The 21,810-nt window shown below is 42.0% G+C and overlaps 1 protein-coding gene across 1 annotated transcript in view; it reads right to left on the bottom strand.

Moving 5' to 3' along the window:
- Positions 1-6,023, bottom strand: part of LANCL2 (LanC like glutathione S-transferase 2) — a 37,993-nt gene extending 31,970 nt beyond the window's left edge. Inside the window, exon 1 of the mRNA XM_084784993.1 lies at positions 4,106-6,023. Within this exon, the coding sequence (XP_084641119.1) occupies positions 4,106-4,309 (204 nt within the window). The 5' untranslated portion in view covers positions 4,310-6,023. The remainder of the gene's footprint in view (positions 1-4,105) is intronic.
- Positions 6,024-21,810: the final 15,787 nt, after the last annotated feature.

Here is a 21,810-nt window from a genome sequence, read left to right as displayed (position 1 = left end):
AGTGTACTTCACTTTGTAGCAGCCATCTTTCCCCAGAGATATATTAAAAGAACAGTGATTATTAAATATGAACAATAGATTTTTAACTTCATCATAGACTTTAGTTGTAAAACAAATTTCAACATTAAGTCATGAATAAAAGTACACAAGAAAGAGAAAATTACAGACCCAACTCTCTGATGAACATAGATGTGAAGTCTCAATAAAATATTTGTAAACTAAAGTTCTGATTTAAAAAAAAAAGACAGTCACCATGGTCAAGTTGGTTTCATTCCACAGATATACAGTTGCTCATCATACATAAATAAATGTAATTCATCATATGAAGATGGAAATCAAAGGATGGTCTATCTTTTAACAAAATCTAACACCCTCTCACGATAAAAATCATAGGCTAAAGAATGCAGAGAGTATACTCATCACAGTAAAGCTACACATGATAACCCTACAGCCAATATCAAACCAAATGGGAAAAATTCAAGACAATTCAGCAAAAATTATGAGTATGACAAAGGTTTCCGTGTTATACACTCCTTTTCAACAGGGTGCTTGAGTTCTTAGCTAGGGGAATAAGACAAAGAAGGAAACAAAGGGATATCAATGAGAAAAGTCAAAATGATCAATGATCAATGACCCTAGAGACTTCACAAAAAAAAAAAAAAAAGAAAGAAAGGAAGAAAGAAAAAGAAAGAAAAAAGAAAGAAAGAAAGAAAGAAACCTTTTGGAGCTGATGAGCACTTCCCACAATATGGCAGTATACTAACTTAACACACAAAAATCAGTAGCCTTTCTATATACCAATACACACACACACACACACACACACACACACACACACACACACACACGAAGAATGCACACATAAAATACCCAGGAATAAATCTAGCTAAGGCCACTAAAGATGTCTACAGTGAAAACTTTAAGACCCCAGAGAAACCGAAAAAGATGCTAACTAGAAAATGGGAATAGCTCTCATGCCCATAGACTTGGAAAGTAAATAAACATTGTAAATATAACCATCCTATCAAAAGCAACCTACAGATTCAATGCCATCCTCACCAAAACTTCAAGCAACACTTTACAGAAATGGAAAATGTAATGTAAAAATTAATATAGAAACATACCCAGGACAGCCAAACCCAATCCTGAATAAAACAAGGACTGTTGGAGAGAACACCATGCATGATTAATAAAAGACACCATGGTGTTGGAACAAAAACAGACATTTAGATCAATGGAATATAACAGAGACTCGGGTATAAGTCCGTGCCGCTATAGCTATGTGGTTTTGTTTGATTTTTGAAAAAAAATTCCAAAAACCTCACTGGAGAAAAGAGGGCTTTTTAAATGTGTTTAAGAGGTGGTGGTGTGTGTGCGCTACAGCATGTTGTGGTGCTTCGTATCTGAACGTTAATTATTTTGCTCCCTGAGGTCTGCCTGTCGTCTTTTACGAGGCAGACTATCAGTTGTAATATGACATTTGTGAACCTTGCCTCCAAAAGTGCCCTGGATTGGCTGAATAAAATGCCTTACTTGACAAAGCAGAAGCAAGGTTGGCAGGGCTTAGGTTCACTGGTAGAGAGGACAGAAGGATCACAGGAAGGGGAGAGAGGAGAGGAGAAGGCAAAGCCACCATGGGTTAGCCTGAAGAAGAACCAGGCGGCCAGGAGGACTAGCTCTGCGGATCTACATGGAGAGAAGCAGCCCAGATGGAAAGCATGTGCAACTAATTATCCTATTCTGGATGGGGAGTAGCCCCGATAGCAATGATTAGAGCAACTGCATGGGATGTGGACTGGGCGATAACAAAGTAGTTTAGGGGGTTAATATCTGCCCAGCCCCAAGTGAAATCAGGCTTATTAAAAATTTAACAAGTATCTGTATCTTTTGTTGATATCGTAGTGGGTTAAATAATAAGTGCTCTGATAATTACATGGATTAATAGTAAATATTAACGCTCTTTATTTTTTTTACAACATGTGAGAGAGAGGATGAAGTCTTGATCGAATGTGTATCATTGACATGAACGTGGCCATATCAAGGATCCCAATGCCTCAGACCATGCAAACTGCACAGCCTTCCCCGCCGGGTCAGGATCAGGGAACAGCAAAGCCATCCCTGTTCCGAATATGGATGCTGACGGTGTTTGCAAGGCATCAATCACACATTCCTCCCTGAATGACTGCAGCCCTTGCTCCCTTGCAGAGACTCCCTACAAAAACTAACCAACCCACCTCCTCACTCAGCTCTATATAACAAGCTCCTCACTCAACTCTGTGATTGATGCACCGAGTTTGGGCTGCCGAGGAGAGCTCACCAAACACCAGCTTTTCTGGGAGCATATCTGTTTCTTCTTTGCCCCACTGCCCCATCAGGTCAATCCCAAAAGCTGTGCAGGTCATGGCAGTGCTGGAAACATCAGGTAACGACATAAAGAAGACATTTCTTCAAACTGTCATCCTGCACAAAACTCAAGTCCAAAATAATGGAGGACTTCAACATAAGATGATACTCTAAAACTACTAGAGGAAAAAGTAGGGGGTATGTTTAAATACGTACTTTTTAAGTAGGATTCCAGTAGCAGAGGCAAAGCACAGGCAATATGACCAACAGTCAACAAGTGGGGTGAATCTCAAAGCCCACAAAATAGGAGAAAATCTTTTAAAGCTACACATTGAACAGAAGATTATTGTTTAATGTCTGGAGTAGACAAAGACTTAAAAAACAAACAAACAAACAACAACAACAACAACAAAGACCCACACACAGAAAAACCACTGTAAGCACCAAGAAAACACAACAGTTTTTTGGGTTTTGTTTGTTTGTTTGTCTGTTTTTAAATGGGCTAAGTAAGACTGGCATGAGAGTTCACCAATTAAGAGCATTTGATGCTCTTGCAGAGGATCAAGGTTTGGTACCTAGCCCCACACAGTTGCTCACAACCGTCCACAACTACATTTACAGAGGATCTAGCACCATCTTCTGACCTCCCCAAGTGCTAGGCATGTACATGTTATACACAGGCAGGAAAAACACTCCTATAAAATGATTTTTTTTATGGTGGAGGGGGCTATTCAACTGCTAAAATCGCTCTCAAAAGAGGTACTACAAACAGTAAACATTTTAAAAAATGTTCAACATCCTGAGCAGTGAGTGAGATGCAGACTAAAATTACCTTAAAATTCTATTTCACCCCAGTCAGAATGGCCATCATCAAGAATAAAAATAACAAATACTTTTACGGTTGTAGGGAAAGGGGTATCTTTTTACACTGTTGGTGAGAGTGTAATCTGGTGCAGCTAATTTGGATGATAACATGACGACTTGGCCCTCAATGAGGCTTTGTTCTATACCCTCTAAGATCTGAGAGCACTGAAGAAGAGTTGGTGGGGGGGCAGTAAGAGCCAAAAGATAACGAATAAGAACAGAAATGTTCTAGACTCTTAAAATACGACACAGCTAATGTAACCATGAGCTTAGAATTGCTGTAATTGTCTGGACTGGATATTCACCAGACAGGCCTCCCACTAGTCAGTCACGGATGAGGAAGGGCTTATGCGACCCTATCCCTTAATGCTTAACTATTAGCTACAGACTGACTCTGGAAGAAGGGTAGCCATTGTCTTCAGTTGGGTACCCTAGGGGTCCAACAGTTAATTCAAAGAGTCGATCCTGGTCAAGCCCTGGGAAGATGAAAGACAGTGGGGTGGGAGCAACCAGAATACATTAAATACTTGTATAACGTTGTTAAAGAACAAAATAAGTGAAAAAGAAAAAAAAAATTAATAGGCTGTGACTTTAGCCTATTCTCCAAGCAAGGGTGTGCCCCTAGACAGGTGTGATAAAATCTGCCTAGCTAACAGCAAATTCACTTTTTAGTACCAAGAAACATTAAAAAACGCTCCATCGGAGTGTTTCAGTGTCTTATCACACAGGTAACGCACAGCCCTGCTGCTTTTTTCCAGCTGCTCGGGCAGGACCTACACTGGGCGGGACGCACGCCGATGACGTCAGCGCACCCCAGGGCGTGACCGCCGGACGCTACCATTAGCGGAGGTGGCCTCACCCACCCAACCGCTGTTCCGGGCCCTGGCAGCCAACTCACCTTCCCGCTGGGGAGGAAAGGGAGGCCTGGGTCCTCTGTGGTGGGGAGAGGGCAAACACGGCCCGTCTCCTCCGCGGCTCCAGCGGCCAACCCCGCGGCGGAGGCGGCGGCCTCATAGTCCGGGAAGGGATTGGGGAACGACCGCTCCTCCATCTCCGCCTCTCCTAGGTGCAACTTGAGTCTCTTTGACATGGTCTCGCCCATGTCCGCGCGCTTTCCCTGCCTGAGAGCTCAGAGCACGGCGCGCAGGCAGGGACAAACCTCCTGGAAGGCGTTTAGGCCGGGGCTGCGCGGCGAAGCTTTCTTGGAGGACGGTGGCTGGCACATCTGGATGCAGCTGGCGCGAAGAAGCCAGTCACGCCCTCCCAGCAGCGGCTGCCGGCCCGGCCCGCGGGAACGCAGAGTCTCCCAGTCTCCTACCTTCGCCTCTCCCGTGGCCGTGTTCTTCCGAGAGGGTCTAGGGAAAACCGCAGGCACGCGAAGCTCACGTTGCGGTAGGGAAAACCTATAAAGATGGGTTCATTCAAGGGTGAGCAGTTCGCAGACCAGGGAAAAAGCGCATCTTCAGGCGCTCCATCATCAAGTCGACTGCCTTTTCACCAGCCCAGCCCAGCCCTGCCGCCCGTCCGTGTTCTTCGGCCCCTGGTCCTGCGCCAATCACAGAAACAGCAGCTGCTTTGTTTGATTAAAAATATCTCTTCTAAAGAAAAGAATTTCAAAACGGCCTAAAACAGTGAAAAGATAGCCTCCCTCGGGAGGGGGGCATGCAGTCCCTCCCAGTCATCACCACTGGGAGGGGGATTGCTTGGAGGAGGAGCCACAGGCCTTTGTTTTGTTTTGTGTTGTTAATGTTTTATTTTCATTCTCTTTGTTTTGAGTAAGAGCACATCTTTGGTAAAGAGAAATAGTATGGAAGAATGCTTATTATTAATCTAAGTATTTTATAGTCCAGAGAATCCCATGATGACGAGATTAACCAAACTGGCCAGCATACTAACATGGATGGCAAAGACAACAGAAACAAATAGATCTTTAAATTTATGTAGTCACAATATATAACTTCACAGACTTCATTGGCTCTGTGTTTTTTCACTGCTTACCTAGAACCAAATCTGTGTAATATCATATTTCAGTTTTCTTTCATTTAATAAACATTAGTACTTGGTGACAAAATGTTTCTGCCTCCTGGGGGTACCAGATTAGTAGGCAAGAAAGCCAAGAATCACAGAACAGCATAATGTATGTGATTTCCTGAGCCCAAGGAAAGTACTTGTTAATATAATGCCAAAGGTGACGTGATGGAACACTATCAAACAGCCATGACTTCAGTTATTCTCACCTTTAACCTCAGAATGGAGTAAATGGAGAAAGATGACGTTTTCATGTCTGTTCTTTGTTGTATATACAACCCCCAAGCCCCAGAGCATGATGGTGCAAGTGTAGATCAGGGTTTTAAGAGTTAAGACACTATTTCTTGGAAGCCCTAACTCTGACACTAGTCTTCATAAACAATTAAGAGACAACAGTGAAAAACAGAAAAAAGATTCCTATTCAATGTACTTACATTGGGAAGTGAGACAAAGAACCAGTGACAAACACAAACAAGCAGACACACACACCCCTAATCCCTACCGAACTTATCTTCAGATCCTGACCCAAGGATTAGGTAAGCCAGGGATTTGTATGCCTTGTTAAGCAGCCTAGGTTCAGGTGTGGCCTGGCCCATCATAATGTCTGCTTCTTTATCTTCTGCAAGGTGATCTGACAAGTCCTCACAACTCCTTCAGTTATGTGACTCATGGGGAGAGTCCTCACATTGCATGTAGCTTATACTGTTTATTCTCAGAATAATATTTAAATAAAGCATGTGTTTGCTCCAATATTAAGAAGACCCTATCCTCTTTTGTAGTTGCCGTTTAGATGTAAGTACCCCTAGTTGTCATCACTTAGTTTATCACTGTCTGGGTATCTCCCATCTAATCATGGCACAGCCCCAGGGCTTACAGGTAGTGAGTGAGGTTTTCTTCCTCATTATTGTATGTTTTCAGTTTTCATGAATGTCTGTTGTCTTTAATTTAATTTTTATCATTACTTATATTATTTCTATAGGATATGATTAAAGAATCACAATTTGTTTGATTAATTTGGGAGAACAAGATTGAATATATTATCATTAGACTATTTAAATATCCCTGTGGGGATCTTACAAATGGATAATTTGTCCTTCAACATGAAGGTGGCATATCCTCCCTTTGCTCCAAACCCTCCTGCACTTTTCCCTTTCAAGTTCATGTGGAGTTGTTGTTGTTGTTGTTGTTTTAAATCCACTGAGTTCATTTTAGTGCTGCCCCTATGTGCATGGGTATAGGACTGTCTATTGGAGCAGGATCCAGACCCCATCCCTGAAGAAAATGATACTTTCCTTCTTCAGGACCCATCAGTTTCCAACATTGCTGAGAGATGGGATTTTGTAATCCCCTTCCATGCTAGAGTTTTACCTGGATGGATCTTGTGCAGGTCTTATACTTACAGTCCAACTTCTGTGAGTTTGTGTGTGCGATGCTGCTGTCATATATGGCAAAAACTACTCTGTTGCAGACATCCAATACCTGTGGCCCTTTCTCTCTTTCACCCCCTCTCCCTTGAGCCTTATGGAGAGGGGTGTGACGTAAGTGTCCCATTTAGAGATAATCAGAGTCTATTCTCTGCACACTGCTTAATTGTAGATCTATATATTAATCACCATTGCTGAAAGCCACCCTGTTAAGGGAGCTCACTGGGCATGTGGGCTGTCTAGGAGGTGATCCAGTATTCTCAAGGCCTGAACCATGATGCACCCCCAGAACTGCTTCCAGCCTCTGACACACTATCAGGAGCCATTGATTTCGGGAAGTTCAGTAGGCATGAGAGATCTCTGGAAGGGATCTGGTATTTTGCAAGGTCTGTATCATGATGTACCCCAGAATTGCTTCCAACCTCTGACTACCATGTCAATTGTGCTTTGTTACATCTCTCTAAAACCTGGCATTGGAGCCGGGATAGTGGCACATGCCTTTAATCCCAGCACCCAGGGAGGCAGAGGTTCACTGAGTCTAATGCCAACTTGGTCTACAAAGCGAGTCCAGGATAGCCAAGATAACACAGAGAAACCCTGTCTCGAAAAACTAAAAAGAAAAAAACATCTGGCATTGGTGTGAACTGTTACTTTCTGGGTATTGACCAGTTCTAATTGAACAAACTTCCAATAAGATCTTGTTGAAGATGCACTGTTTGTTATTCAGATGAATTAATCCCTAATTATAGAATCTCTTATTTGATTCAAATAGTTTTAAAAGTTAAATTGTTTTAGGTCTTCTAAAACAATTTTAAAGAGCTTATGGCTGCAATAAATATCTTTGTGTACCTCCATATGCCTCACTAAGGATAGCCTTGTAGCAGAATTGTGGCTTCAGATAAGCCTCCACTCCAGATAGCACCAGGAATGCTGGTATTTCACCATAAATATAGGCAAGTTGGTTTAAACTTCCCATGATCCCAAGTTGGAATAAAACTACCTAGAGATGTTTGAATTTACTCTGTTTCTTAGAATGAAAGACAGATAAAAGTATTGTCCTGAACTCATTATGAACTAAGAGATCACTGGATAACGTATAGTTAGGTCTGTCCTAATCGTTAAGTCATATATTCTTGTAAATTTCAGACACTATTAACCTTAGACCCTGTTATCCTTCATCATTCTGAACTCACTATGAACTTATGTAATGGATACATAGATAAGAAATGTTTAGCTTTAAACCATGTAACCTGTTGTATTTTAGAATTCATCTGTTTTTGTAATTGTCCTTTTTTGACTATGAGGTAATTCCCTTTTCTCAGAAGTATAAGTACATCACCAACAATAAACGGTATTGATAGGGTACCAAGTCTCTTCTTGGTAGCCTGCTATCTTTCCTCTGAGTGCCACAAGGCCTCCCCATCCAGAGGATGTGGAAGTGCCCCTCAGTCACAGTCATAGGGGAGGGGAGTAAGGGGAAAATGGGAGGGAGGGTGGAATGGGAGGATACAAGGGATGAGATAACCATTGAGATGTAATATGAATAAATCAATAAAATAAAAATAAATAAACTTTAAAAATTTTTAAAAACAAAAAATAAATAAATAAATAAATGGTGTTGAGATTGGGAAACCTGACTTCAGTTGAAGTCGAGATGTCTAATTTCATCCACCTTTTCTCTTGAATGCATGTGTGTGAGTGATTTATTTTCCATCTCTCTCATATTTCTTATTTCCCTGTAGATTCCCAAAATAGTTAGCAGATTCAGTGCCCGCCCCCCCTTTTTTTTTTTTACCCAAACCTAAGTTTAAATCAGCTTACTGGAGATCTCCGCAAAGAGGCCTATCTACAGATCAAAGAGCCTCCTTTTAAGACCCCCGTGCAGTCTCTAGCTAGAAGCCACTTTTACAGCCCTCAGCCTTAGGAAAATTTTGGTCACTGTAGGTTTTCCTCCTCGGCCACAGTATAGCCAGTCCCTAGAGAAGAAACCCTGGCCTCCCTTTTCTCTTTCTTCTTTCAATCCTCATCAGTTGCCAAGAGAGGAAACGAACTGGAAGGGCATCCTCATCCAGCCCCAGAGACCCCACCCTGGACCTCTTCAGAGCAGCAGCTGGGCATTACCACACCATCTACTGATATAGCTTGAGAGATGCAGCAATCTATGAATATAAAGATAAAGACAGCTTATAATTATGTCCATTTAGCAGAATAATAATACTGGGTTTCCCCCTAGGGCCTATGACCTAGCGAATCTTGGGTTTGGACTCCATTACCAAACAATGTGTGACATGAGTTAGACCTTAGAGAGTGGGCACTAAATCTAATAAGAAAGGTTATTCTCATAACATTGGTGATACTATTGCACAAGTGCATATATCTTGCCAGCCCAGTCCTTATCGTAGTTCCCAGAATTCACAATTAGGCAATCCTAATGTTTTTGTTGTTGGTTTTGGTTTTTTTGTTTTGTTTTGTTGTTGTTTTTGTTTTACTCCCCCAGTAACATGCAGAGTATTATAAAAGCTAGCCAGCACAAATGAATCCAACAGTTAGGTACCAGCTTGATCATGACTCAAATATGTGGTGTCTTCATCAGTGGTATCTTACCATCAAGTTCTGGAGGGCAATCAAGAGCAATATCAACAGGCTGTACTATTTGGAGGAGGCATGTGTATAGAATCACACTGACCAACAGGTCCAAAAAAGATAACCCATACCTGGCACTGGGCTCTTTGGGGGGCGGGAGGGGGGAGAGAAGGGGAAATGATAAGCAGTGTTCTACAAGGGGAAGCATTGACCCCATAATCATAGGGTAACTCCATTTAAACTGCTTCTACACAAAGACTATGTATATTAGGAAATCTCTGAAGTAGTATGTTTCCATTGAAAAGGTCCTTAGTGTTAGTTTTTCTCATACTGTTCTCTACCCTGCCCTCCTATGCCCCACCCCACTTAATTCTTCCTGTTCCATTATTTCCTTTCCCGCTTCACACCACCTGTGTGAATAACGTTTTTAGATCTAATGATGAACATTGGAATTTGGCATATAACTTAAGGTTTTTTTTTTATTGGCTCTTTGTGAATTTCACATTATGCCCCCCCCCATTCACTAATCTCTCCATCCCCTCATAGCTACCCTCCATCCCTGCATCCACCTCTCAAATAAAGAAAAAGGAAAAAAAATCCCATTGTGGAAGCTATAGTGTGGACAATCTGTTCCACAAGTATACCCTTTGTCTCCTTTCTAGTCCACTTGATATATGAATAACCAAAGGGGTGTGATCTGAGGCTCGTTTCACTCTCTTTCTCCTCTTCTTCTTCCTCCCTATGCTTTGTTGTTTCTGTTTTGTTTGTTTGTTTGTTTGGGGGGGTTTTTTGCTTTTGTTTTTGTTTTGATAACCAAGTTTTCGTGAGTTCTAGCTCTCCTACCTCTGGCCCTTTGCATGGAGCAGAGGGTGCCCTCCTTCAGCACTGAGCCAGGTGCTACACTGAGAACTGTGAGATCCTGCTGCATTGTGAGTCAGGATTTTTGTCAGTATGCTGCAGCACAGTAAGCTTCATCTCCGGTCACGAATCCTTGCTGGGGCTGTAATATGTTATTAATATCGCCAGATGGTTTAATTTCTTTGAAAAAGTTGTATGTTTCCAGTTCTTTTGTCAGCTGCTTATTCGTTGGATTCCTTCTTTAAGGAATGGAATTCTGCCACCTATACTAATGGTGAGCCTGCTATGTCAGAAAATTAGATAAATGAAAACATTCATGCGTTTCAAACAATAAATTCACAAGTTTTAGTGGATCCAATAACAGTACGTGCCAGATGATCCCAACTACTTTGGTAATAATAATGAAAAAGCAAATGCTTGTTCTTTTACTGCAAATGAGTCTTATTGATAAGATAACAGACTTCAAAACAGCCATCATGAAGAAGCTGCAGCTGGAGGTCAGGCTGCCAGGAAGTCAGGATGGCGAGTGGAGATTTAGTCAGCTGCAGGGACAAGAGGAAAGAACCAAGTTGGGACTGGAAATAGTTTAGGGCCAAGCTGGGTGAACAGGTGGATAGGCATGTGACATCTGAAGACCCAGAGACAGTCAGGAGCCCTCTGCCTGTTGGTCCGTGATGCACACACCAAGTATTAGTGATAGTGGGGTGGGGGGTGGGGGTGGGGGGGTGGGGGGGGCAAGTGCCATCACAATGATGGGTGTTCACCACTTTGTAGGTGCCAGTAGAGACTTCTCTTTGGTCTCACATGTCTTACAAATTCTTGGGCCTGTGTTTCCTTGGTATGATTTTAATATACCCGTGTTCCCCTACAGTCTCAGTTTGCCCCATAAATACATAGGGTAGCACTTTCTCTACTCCGAGGAATACAGCATTTGTTGGCCTATGCTGCACAGGTGGGATGGGTGGATTGAGTTGTTTTCTTGTCCTCTCAGGAGCACTGTTATCCCTCACCCTCAAAATGGAGTGAAAACTACCTTTAAAATGGAGTCCTGCAGAATAAAGAACAGCCTTACAAGCCATTCTTTTACATGATGTGAAGTAACTTAGAATGGGGCACACGCAGATCACAACACACAGTGCAGGAGAAAGCCCCAACTCAAATAAAGCACAGAGCACTTGACAAACCGAGCCAAAGAAACAGTACTGTCCTAACAGGGTGGACATTACAGAAGCATATCTGCCTACTGTACTTCCCCTATTTTCATCTCTGTGATCCATCTTTCTCTCACCTTCAGCAAAGGAAATATCCCCAATGTTCAAATTTTCGGCGCCTGCAAAGTGAGGAGCCTCATATGCTAACTATTGACAGTAACTTTCTCCAAGAGCCATTCTCCCTCCTTGAAGCTCTCCGTAAATACAGAAACTGACCTCATGGTGATACCTGATCCCATCGTGAACCCTCAGATTAGGAACTGTAAAATCCTGTTTCTTGTGTGGTGTGGTTCAGCCCTAACACACACCTGTAACCCAAGAAATTTCTGACTGATGTAAACAGGTGATTATGGTGTGGCTCAGCAAGCCCTAATACATACCCTTTTTTTTCTTTTTTTACCTATACATTTATATTATTATACATGTATACAATAAACTACATACACCAAGAAGAATCATGACACAATCGGAAAGTACGTAAATGTTACATTCATAGTGTTTTGGCTATTTGAATTTGGCAGTCTTGAAGAAAACATCTTTCCTGTCTTAATGAGTCTAAAATTCTGAATGTAAATCAATATCATATCTCATCTCCATTAACTTAAAACATTTTTCTAGACCTAAAAACATCTTAACCCCTAAATGACTAAGCTTAATTATAGAACTAAATTATCTGGCCTTCAACCCCATCAGAGACTTGAGAAGGAATGAAAATGAATTACCTGAGTAAAGTGGAAGTGCAGGTTAGAAGCTTTTAAAGTGAAAAAGAAAATTGACAAAGACAGTTTGCTGCCTGAGCACTCATCCAACACTCTATAACAGTGGAGCATCATCTTCAGCCTTCTGGCCCAGTATATATGACAGACATATTTGTGAGGCAGGAACTATTGAGGACTTGCTTACCCTGTCTTGGCAGAGTTTGGCTGTCAACTCAGTCTGCATCCACACTTGCCTATTTTTAGGCTGAATTCTGTCTGTGGCCGAAACAAGGACATTTTGCCCAGTTGCTGGTTTGCCACACTTGAAGCCATCTCCATAAGGAGGTTCATTGATGCTCATCATCTTCTTGGAGCTAGGCTGGATGTTGCCAGGAGTTAACTTGTATTATTCTCAAAGAATCTTTAAGAGAATTAAAAAAAAACCCTTAAATGCCATATTCTGTAGGTCTCTGAGGCGTTTGAAGACCTTATCTATTTTACCTTATCTTTCTATATGATCATGTCTTATCTGTTAAGTCTTATCAACTAACAATTAACTTCAGTTACTTAATTATCCTAAACATCCTGCAATAACACTTTCAATGTATTGGAAGTAAACCTTCTATTATAATTGAGTTGTATGGGTACAATACCTCATATTAGAGTAAAAACATATATAATCTGTGTGAAGAATAATCTTAAATTTTAATTCTATACCAATGTATCAAAATTAAGCTTATTTTGCAGCAATATACAAAATTCTATACCAGTGAATTAAAAATAACCTTGTCAATATCAATTAAGGCCTTAAGTTAAGGAGTAGATTCAATGATCTACTTTTTGTCTTATCATCCTTATATATTTCTATATTCCCCCTTCTTTCTTTTCAACCCTTATCTCCAAACCTAAGAAAGAAAGATAAAGGAAAAGAGAGACATGCCTGAGTCCAACCTTGTTTTCTCTCTGAATAAGACCAATAATAACTTATAACCACCCAAAGAATGGATAAAGAAACTATGGTACAATGGAATACTACTCAGCTATTAAAAACAAGGAAATCTTGACATTTTCAGGCAAATGGATAGAACTAGAAAAGATCATCCTGAGTCAGGTAACCCAGACCCAGAAAGACACACATGGTATATACTTACTTGTAAGTGGATATTAACCATGTAGTACAGGATAACCACACTACAATACAGAGACTGATGCATCAACCAAACACCATGTATGATGTGGACCTAGACCCTCTGCTCAGCTGTAGTACATAGCCAGAACCATCTCCTTGTGGGTCCCACAATATGGGGAATAGGGACTACTTCTGACATGGATCTGGCCCCCCAACATTGATCACTTCCCCCTGACAGGATGGCCTTGCCAGGCCAGAGAGGAAGAGGATACAGGTAGTACAGATAAGACTTGATAGGCTGAGGTCAAATGTTAGGGGAGGAGGGCTCCACTTTCTGAGGACTTGGGGAGGGAGGGAGAGGAGATGAGGGAGAGAGGGTGGGATCAGGAGGCAGTGAGGGAGGGGGCTACAATCAGACTGGAGATCAAGCAGGTAACTTATATTGCTAATCCCACATATGGGAATAGCTCTGAGACTGGCTGAGACATGAATGTCTATGCATAGACAATGCTTATTGTTGATTTCAGAATCCCTGTGGTTCATTCTTAGATGTCACTCTTCTTATGGCATGAATGAAGACCTAATACACACCTTTAATCCAGGAATTTTCTTTACATGGGATTTAATAAAGTTAAACCTAAGTCAAGAGAGGGAGCAAAAAACCACTTGTCAGGGATTAAGTAAATAGGATGCATAAAATGAATGTTTATTCATCTATTGTCTCGGAGGATTACTGCCTCTGTCTGCTAATTTAAGCCTAGTCCTGGAAGCCTCTAGCTTCCGCACAATCTAACCTAGGCCTACAGTGTTTTCAGCCTCTGAGACTTACTGCTTAATCAGCTCACCTTTTCTTGTTCTTACTCAGCTCTGGGCTGGCAGGTTAAGCACAACTGTTCTGGCTCAAATTCTTCTCCTACCGGACTTATTCAATGTGGCTTCTCTCTTAGGTCCTGAATTGTTCATCTTGGCTTCAAACTAACTGAAGCAACCTGCTCTAATCTGGTTCCTCATTCTCTGGCTCCTGTCTTCACCTCTGTCTGGCTTGTTCTTTCTTTCTTTCTTTCTTTCTTTCTTTCTTTCTTTCTTTCTTTCTTTCTTTCGTAACCTGTCTCTCTACTGCTCTTCCATAAAAATGCTTCCTGTCTCCCTCTCTGTCTCTCTGTCTCTCTCTGTCTCTCTGTCTCTGTCTCTGTCTCTCTCTCTCTCTCTCTCTCTCTCTCTCTCTCTCTCTCTCTCTCTGTCTTCTCTGTGTTGCTCCCTTTAGCTTCCCTTTCCTCTCTGTTCTCATGAGAGTTCTGTCAAGTCTTTCTCTGATTCGTAACTTTTTCTGACACCCAATTAAACAGCTCATCGAAACATGGGTGCATCCTTCTACAAATAAACTTTACCTTTATTGTTTGGGATTAAAGGTATGTATGACCACACCTGGACCTAAGCTTTTCTTTACCTGAAACTTGCTCTATACCAGGCTGGCCTTGAACTCAGATGTGTCTGCCTCTGTCTCCTTGATTAAAGGCCTGTTTGTTTTCCAGCTGAATCACACGGACACAGGTCTTTGGGTGTGATCTCTTGACAGTGCAGGCATGTTCTAAATTAAAATTCCACTATGAGGAAGGACTTTGAGAGAAGGGCATTTAATACAGCACAGAGAAGAGGAAGAAGCTCTTTAGCTATTTGGATCTGACCTTTTGGCTTTTTCCTCCTGGGCTGTCAGGTGAGCCAGCAAGCTTTTGGCCTTGGGCTTTTTGGCTTTTCCTTCAGGATGTGAGCTGAGAAGGAAGGTCATCTGGGTGTTTCTCTGCTGCTCTGAGATAGTAAGTTTTCACCACAGCATCTGGCTCCTGAGTCTTCAAAACTTGAACACTATGAATTTTTTTATAACAACATTGTGGGCTATGATATGTGATATGTATGTGATGTTATCACACATGATGTGCGATAACTTAAGTGTCTCTCCTCCACTTTCCTATCTTTGAGTCTGGAGGGCTGAGTTCCTCCACTGCCTTCCTAATCCTGACTTAGGAAGTTCACATGGAAAAGCAGCATTGCCATGGACCACTAACTCAGTCGAGGATCAGTCCTTGGGATTGGAGGTTCTTGGAGCATAGGTGAACAGAGATAAAGCGAAGTGACAAACAGAGGTGACTCAAGTTTGAGTTTCCATCTGAGTGTATTTTTCTAGCCAAACAGTCTACCATTATATACATTTCTTGAAAGCAGGGAGTTTTTTTGGTTACATTTTCCCACAGAGCAGATTCGCAAAAGTCAATGAGCAATCAAGCATGTATAGATAGACACAGATAGTTTTGTTATAATTTGAATTACAACTTTGAATTGAAACAATTCAAGGTACAGAGTACATAGTAAAAAGATGTCATCACTTCTAAGTTATTGGCTTAGTATCAATATGTATGTGCTCTCTTTGTCCTGGGCCAATGTCCTCTCCCTAACGAAACTTGTGCCCAGCACCTGTGTGCCAGGACTTTTTTCCCTATTCTATTCTTCTTGTTCCTGCTACCTGGAATCTTTGAAGCACTCCGTTTCTTTGTAGGCCATAGTATAACTTATTAACTAATGATTAACTTCTAGTCATGTCTCTTTTAATGAGTGGAAATGAAGCAGACCTACTTCAGGCATGGACAGTCCCTGCCTGGAGTCCCAGGCCAGGGTCTCATAACAACCACTGCTATGCTTGAGGAGTCCCACTTTGGGAGTGAAATGCAGTTAGAGTTAGAGAGAATAGGAGGTAGCTCCCAGCAAAGAGAGTTTTGAAACTGCAGTTTCTGCTGGTGAGAACATTGACCCCAGTCCAGGAGACCCTCCCCTCTGGGGGTCTTAGTCTCAGGCCTGTGTTATTTTTGTCACACAGAGTCTACCGGAGAGGGGTGACACAGCATATTCATAGGACACACTTCATCTTAGTGCCCCAAAGCATAAGGGAGGTTAAGACATTCAAATGGGAAATCTGTGCTACAGCAGGGCTTAGCCAAACCAGGAGGTTCTGAGATGGTATGGTGACTTGTATGCGGACCCAGAGCCAGCCTATTTAAAAGGATTTTCCCCCTTTCCCTGTGAAAACAGGTAAAGCACCTTGCTTGTGAGCAAAGCCTTATTTCCAAGAGACGTAACAAGCAAACAAAAAAAGCAAAATCCCCCATCCTAACAATCAGTCCCTAATTGCTCACATCAGTGATACAATGATACATGATGCATGATATTTTATATGTACAACTAGAGACCAATTCCTAATGTCCCTGGCACTTTATCATCAATGACCAGTCTAAGAGAGGACAAATAGCATTATAAAAATTATCATCTGTGAAGCTAGAGAGATGAATTAGCAGTTAAAAGCACTTACTGCTCTTCCAGGGGACCAAGTTTAGCTCCCAGCACTGATATCAACTCAAGGGCCTATAACTGCACTTCCAGGTAATCTGATGATCTCTTCCAGACTCCATGAACAACCATACTCACACGTGCACAGACCCCCACCCCCATCCCCCACATTCACATGTACATGCACACAATTTTTCCCTTAATAAATAAAATTATTTTTTTTTTTACTGAGCAGTGGTGCTGTGCACCTTTAATCTTAGCATTCAGGAGGCAGAAGCAGGCGGATCTCTGTGCATTCAAGACCAGCCTGGTCTTCAGAGAAATTCCAGGACAGCCAGGGCTACATATAAAGAAACCCTGTCTTGAAAAACAAAGAAACAAAAACAAAAATAAAATTCTTTTTTCATAATATATATCCCGATTACAGTTTTCTCCACCTCTACTCCCCTTAATTCCTCCCACCTTTCGCTCCTATCTGGATCCACTCCCTTTCTGTGTCTCATTAGAAAAGAACAGGCTTCAACGCCAGGTGATGATGGTGCACACCTTTAATCCCAGCGCTTGGGAAGCAGAGGTGGGTGGATCACTGTGAATTTGAGGCCAGCCTGGTCTACAAAGCAAGCCCAGGACAGCCAAGGCTACACAGAGAAACCCTGTCTCAAAAAACCAAAGAAAGAGAGAGGGAGGGAGGGAGGGAGAGAGGGAGAGAGGGAGGGATAACAACAAAACACAGCGAAATATAATAAAACAAAAGCCATCACATCAAAGTTGGACAAGGCAAACCAACAGAAGGAAAAGTGCCCCCCAAGAGAAGTCAAAAGAATCTCAGACAACATGATTAATGGCTAAGGGGTTTCCTTTAGGATGATGGAGACAATACTTGCATAGTAAAAAATAAGAAAGAATTCAATGCAAATGCATTTGAATATTTCAAAATCATGAAGATGATGAATTATATGTTACATTAATTTCACTACACCAAAGGAAATAAAATATTAACCTGTGCTATAATATAAAGGAGCCTTGAAAATGTTGTGATATTCGAAAGAAGCCAGTCACAGAAGAACCCAGTAGTATGATTCCATTTGTATGAAATGTTCTATTTAAATAGACTAATCAATATAGGAAGAATTAGTCACTGTTTGGAGCTATAGGGAGAAAGTGTTGAGTACTGATGTCTAGGAAGTACAGGGTGAAAAAAATGTTCTAGAACTAGTTGTAGTGACACTTGTATAAATTTTTAAATCTATCTTAAAAATATAAAATGGTATGATTTAAATGATTAAATTACACAACATACAAATTATACCTCAAATACATTTCACATGCATGAAGAAATATTTCAATGCTGTGACAAAACACCTGCATTTAAATCAGATATAATTTTGGCTCACACTTTCAGAGATTGTTTCCATGGCCACTAGCCCCTATCTCCTTGGGCCCATGGCAGGCAGAATACTGTGACAGTGAGTTTACACAGATACAAAACTGCTCAAAATATGGCAATCAGGAAGCAAAGAGAGAGGGAAGAGATGTGATCTCAATACCGCTGTTGAAATACACCCCTAATCACCTAATGATATCCTCTCAGGTCCTACTTCTTCCCAATAAACCCTTCATCTGTCAACCAAGCCCTCTATACATAGCCCTTAGGGGATATTTAAGATCCAAATTGTAAGATGGAGGTACTGTTGAGTGTAACGACAGCCTTGTCTACATAGAAAGTTCCATGACAGCCAAGGCTACCCAGAAAAATCTTGTCTTGGAAAAAAGCCCCCAAAATGAACAAACAAACAAACAAGATTGAAGCTAACCAAAGACGAGCCCTACATGAGACCCATCCCAAGAGAACCAGTCTCTGACACTATTAATGTTACTCTGCTATGCTTGTAGACAGGAGCCTAGCATAACTCCTCTGAGAGGATTCGCCCAGCAGGAGATGGAAAGAGATGCAGAGATAGAAACAGCTGCAGAGACCCACACCCAAACAGTAGATCTCGGGGAGTCCTAAGGAAGATTGGGAGAATGATTGAGGGAGTTGGAGGGGTCAAGGACTCCAACAAGAAGACCTAAAAGTCAACTAACCTGGGCTCATGGGGGCATCACAGAGACTGAACCACCAATGTAAGAGCATGCATGGGCTGGTCCTAGGCCCCCTACATATATGTAGCAGATGCACAGCTTGGTCTTCATGTGGATCCCCCAACAACTGCAGCAGGGCCTGTCTCTGACTCTGATGCCTCTCTTTGAATCCCCTTCCCCTAACTGGGCTGCCATGTCTGGCCTCAGTGGGAGAGGAAGTGTCTATTCTTGGAGCGACTTAATGGGACAAGGCAGGTTGGTTCCCATGGGGGACCTCCCTTTTCTTTTAGGAGAAAGGGAGGAGGGAAGATAAGGGAGAGTTTGGGGATTACCGAGCAGAGAGGAGGGGCACTATGATCAGGAGGTAAAGTGAGTGAATAAATTAATTAGTGGATAAAAACAAACAAAAAACTAAGGGAGGAATGATGGAGATGCTATTATACATTTGAAACTGCTTTTGCTAAAAATATTGATTCTTCACTTTTGCCCACAAGGTAACGAAAAGCGAGAGCCCAGTATCTCTGCCCTTATTTGCCTTTATTTTCTGTTTGTCTCCTTTACTTTGAGTCGTATTGCCGCTTGACACTGCACAGAAGCAGAATGAACAAGCAAGGTGCACCTGTCTTATCTAACGTATCGCCCCCCCACTTACAGAGTGAAGTCATAAAAATCAGTCAATGTTTTGGATTCCAGAATAGCAAAGCCTCATGGGACATACCATTCCCCCGACAGAGAATACTTACCTATTTTGATGGGATTGTACAGTATAATCTTGAGCTAAGCCTGTGGGTGTGGGGATGCCAACTAATGAGGTAAAGGATGGGGAAGGAAAAATGATTTACCTGGCACTTGGGCTTTGGCTCAGGAGATAAGCCTATGGGTATAGAGATAGCAACATGAAAGGGAGTACAGGAAAGGCAAGAAGTGACTTGCCCAGAAAAGTTGATTCACAATAAAAGAGCAGCCACAAGCCTAGGGTCTGTGACCTTAGGAGCTAGTCTTGTGAGTATACATATGGCTGCGAGCTGGCATGTGGGAGTGATGGGAAAGGGAAGAAGTGATTTGTCCAGCAACAGGGCCTTACACATGAACAGAGTATGTCCCTTCTGTGATTTCAGTGTCTTCCTCCTATCCTTCATGCATTCATCACTCTCTTAGGACCGGATTCACCATACTCAGTTTTCTTATGAGGAAATGATCCTAAAACAGACTTAATAAAATCATGTATTCTGCATGCCACAACAACAACAAAGAATAACTCTCTCTCTCTCTCTCTCTCTCTCTCTCTCTCTCTCTCTCTCTATATATATATATATATATATATATATATATATATATATATATATATGTTTTGACCCACAATACCTCTCAAATAAAATATCAAGGAGTCTAGAGGACCCACAGAAAGGAGGGTGATCACACTCTCAACACAAATCATTAACCTGGACAATCAAAATCACTGTCTTTTGATGGATGTAAGGGCATCAATAACACCTAAACAACTACCTGTTGCAAATAAATGATAAAAGATCATAGAAGAGATCACAAGCTAAGCAAAAACTGCCCACATACAAGGTCAGGTCTAAAATGTGTAAAACCCAGACAGTTTATTTAGAAACACTTTTAAAGGATTTAAAACCCCCGTGTTGCAATTTCAATTCTGTAAGGATGCTTGATTTTACCTTACATAGTTTCCCTAGACACAAGGTTTCTCTCCGGCCTTATAGAGGCTTGGGGGCGGGAGGTGGAGGGAGAAGACAGCCACCCACTAGATTATTTTAAAACACAATCCAAAATGATGCTCCTTGATAGTAAGATGGGTTTCAGCATCAAAGGAGGGAATTGGTAGGGGGGATAGAAAACCTCTGAGGACTAAGTAGAAAGAAACAGGAAACAGACGTGGAAGCTGGCCAGTGTCCTTGGGTGAGTTCAGGTTGGCCAGTTGCTTTAAGTAAACTGACCATTTATCTTCTGCAGCCCTCTCGCTTGTCCCTCATCACTCTAGCAATTACTGCCTAGTACCTTAAAACATTCAAAGAGGATGTTCATAGGCATGTATAGAAGACAAAGAAGCAAAAATGTGTAAAATGCTCACTCCTGTAACTTTCAGAGCCCTGGCATTTGGATACTAATCGGCTAGAATCCTGACACACAATAGACTGCTTCCTGGTCAGAGAAGCCTTGGGGCCCCAAATCTTTGACTAGGAAACATGCAGCAGAACTGCCTATATTTAATTTTCTTAAAATATTTTATCATTCACAGGGATTCTTAATAAAATGTATTCCCTTTCAGACAGCTGCATGAGTGTGCAGTACCAAATACACATATGTATTGGTTTGCTTTCCATTTCTGCAATAAACACGATGACCAAAATCAACATGGAGAGCAAAGGGTTCATTTGGCTACACGCCCCATCACACTCCACTGAGAAGGGAGATCAGAGCGGGGACTCAAGCAGTAGCAGAAGCAGGAGCCACATAGCAAAGCTGCTTATTAGCTTCCTTCCCTGCCATGATGAACTCTTTTTCCCTTAGAACCATAAGCACAAATAAACTTCTCCTCCTAGGAATTGCTTTTGTTGTGGTGATGTATCACCCTACCCCACCCTCACCCACTTAACCATGGTAGGGGAGAACACAGAAAGAGAATCATTCCAGGGACCCTGAATACGGCAGTTTGACTTCAAAGTGCTTAATGCCAGTATTTAACCCTCAGAAGTAAGAGGTTCCTGTCATAACTGATGTACCCCATCCCCCATTGCTTCTGGGGGCTGCTCTGAAATTGTTTTCCTTACTGACAAAAGTTAGGAAACACATTGACCTGTAGGATCCATGTAAGCTTCATCCAGAAAAAAACCCAGCCCAGTTGGCTCTCAGGCTACACTGAGACCTCCTCCTTCCCCTCCTCCTCCTCCTCCTCCTCCCCTCCTCCTCCTCCCCCTCCTCTTCCTCCTCTTCCTTCTCTTCCTCCTCCTCTTCCTCTTCCTCCTCCTCCTCCTCCTCCTCCTCCTCCTCCTCCTCTTCTTCTTCTTCTTCTTCTTCTTCTTCTTCTTCTTCCACATTAAGAATTTTCAAGACTACTTCAGGTTTCGCTTATGTCCTAGAGCAGCTCAGGAAGCAGAGAAAATTGAGTCTTTCCTTCCTATAGCCACCCTGTCCCCAGGTGTCCACATGTGAATCAACCAAGCAGAGAACTGACTTTCCCCATGGACCTTTCCAGGTCCATCAACTAAGAAATTGGCCCTCTCCCACCT

Source organism: Acomys minous, assembly GCF_964271855.1.
Source record: "Acomys minous genome assembly, chromosome: 6".
Taxonomy (NCBI): Eukaryota; Metazoa; Chordata; class Mammalia; order Rodentia; family Muridae; genus Acomys; species Acomys minous.
The sequence above is the reverse complement of the archived record's forward strand: the minus strand, read 5'-3'. Positions and strand labels throughout refer to the sequence as shown.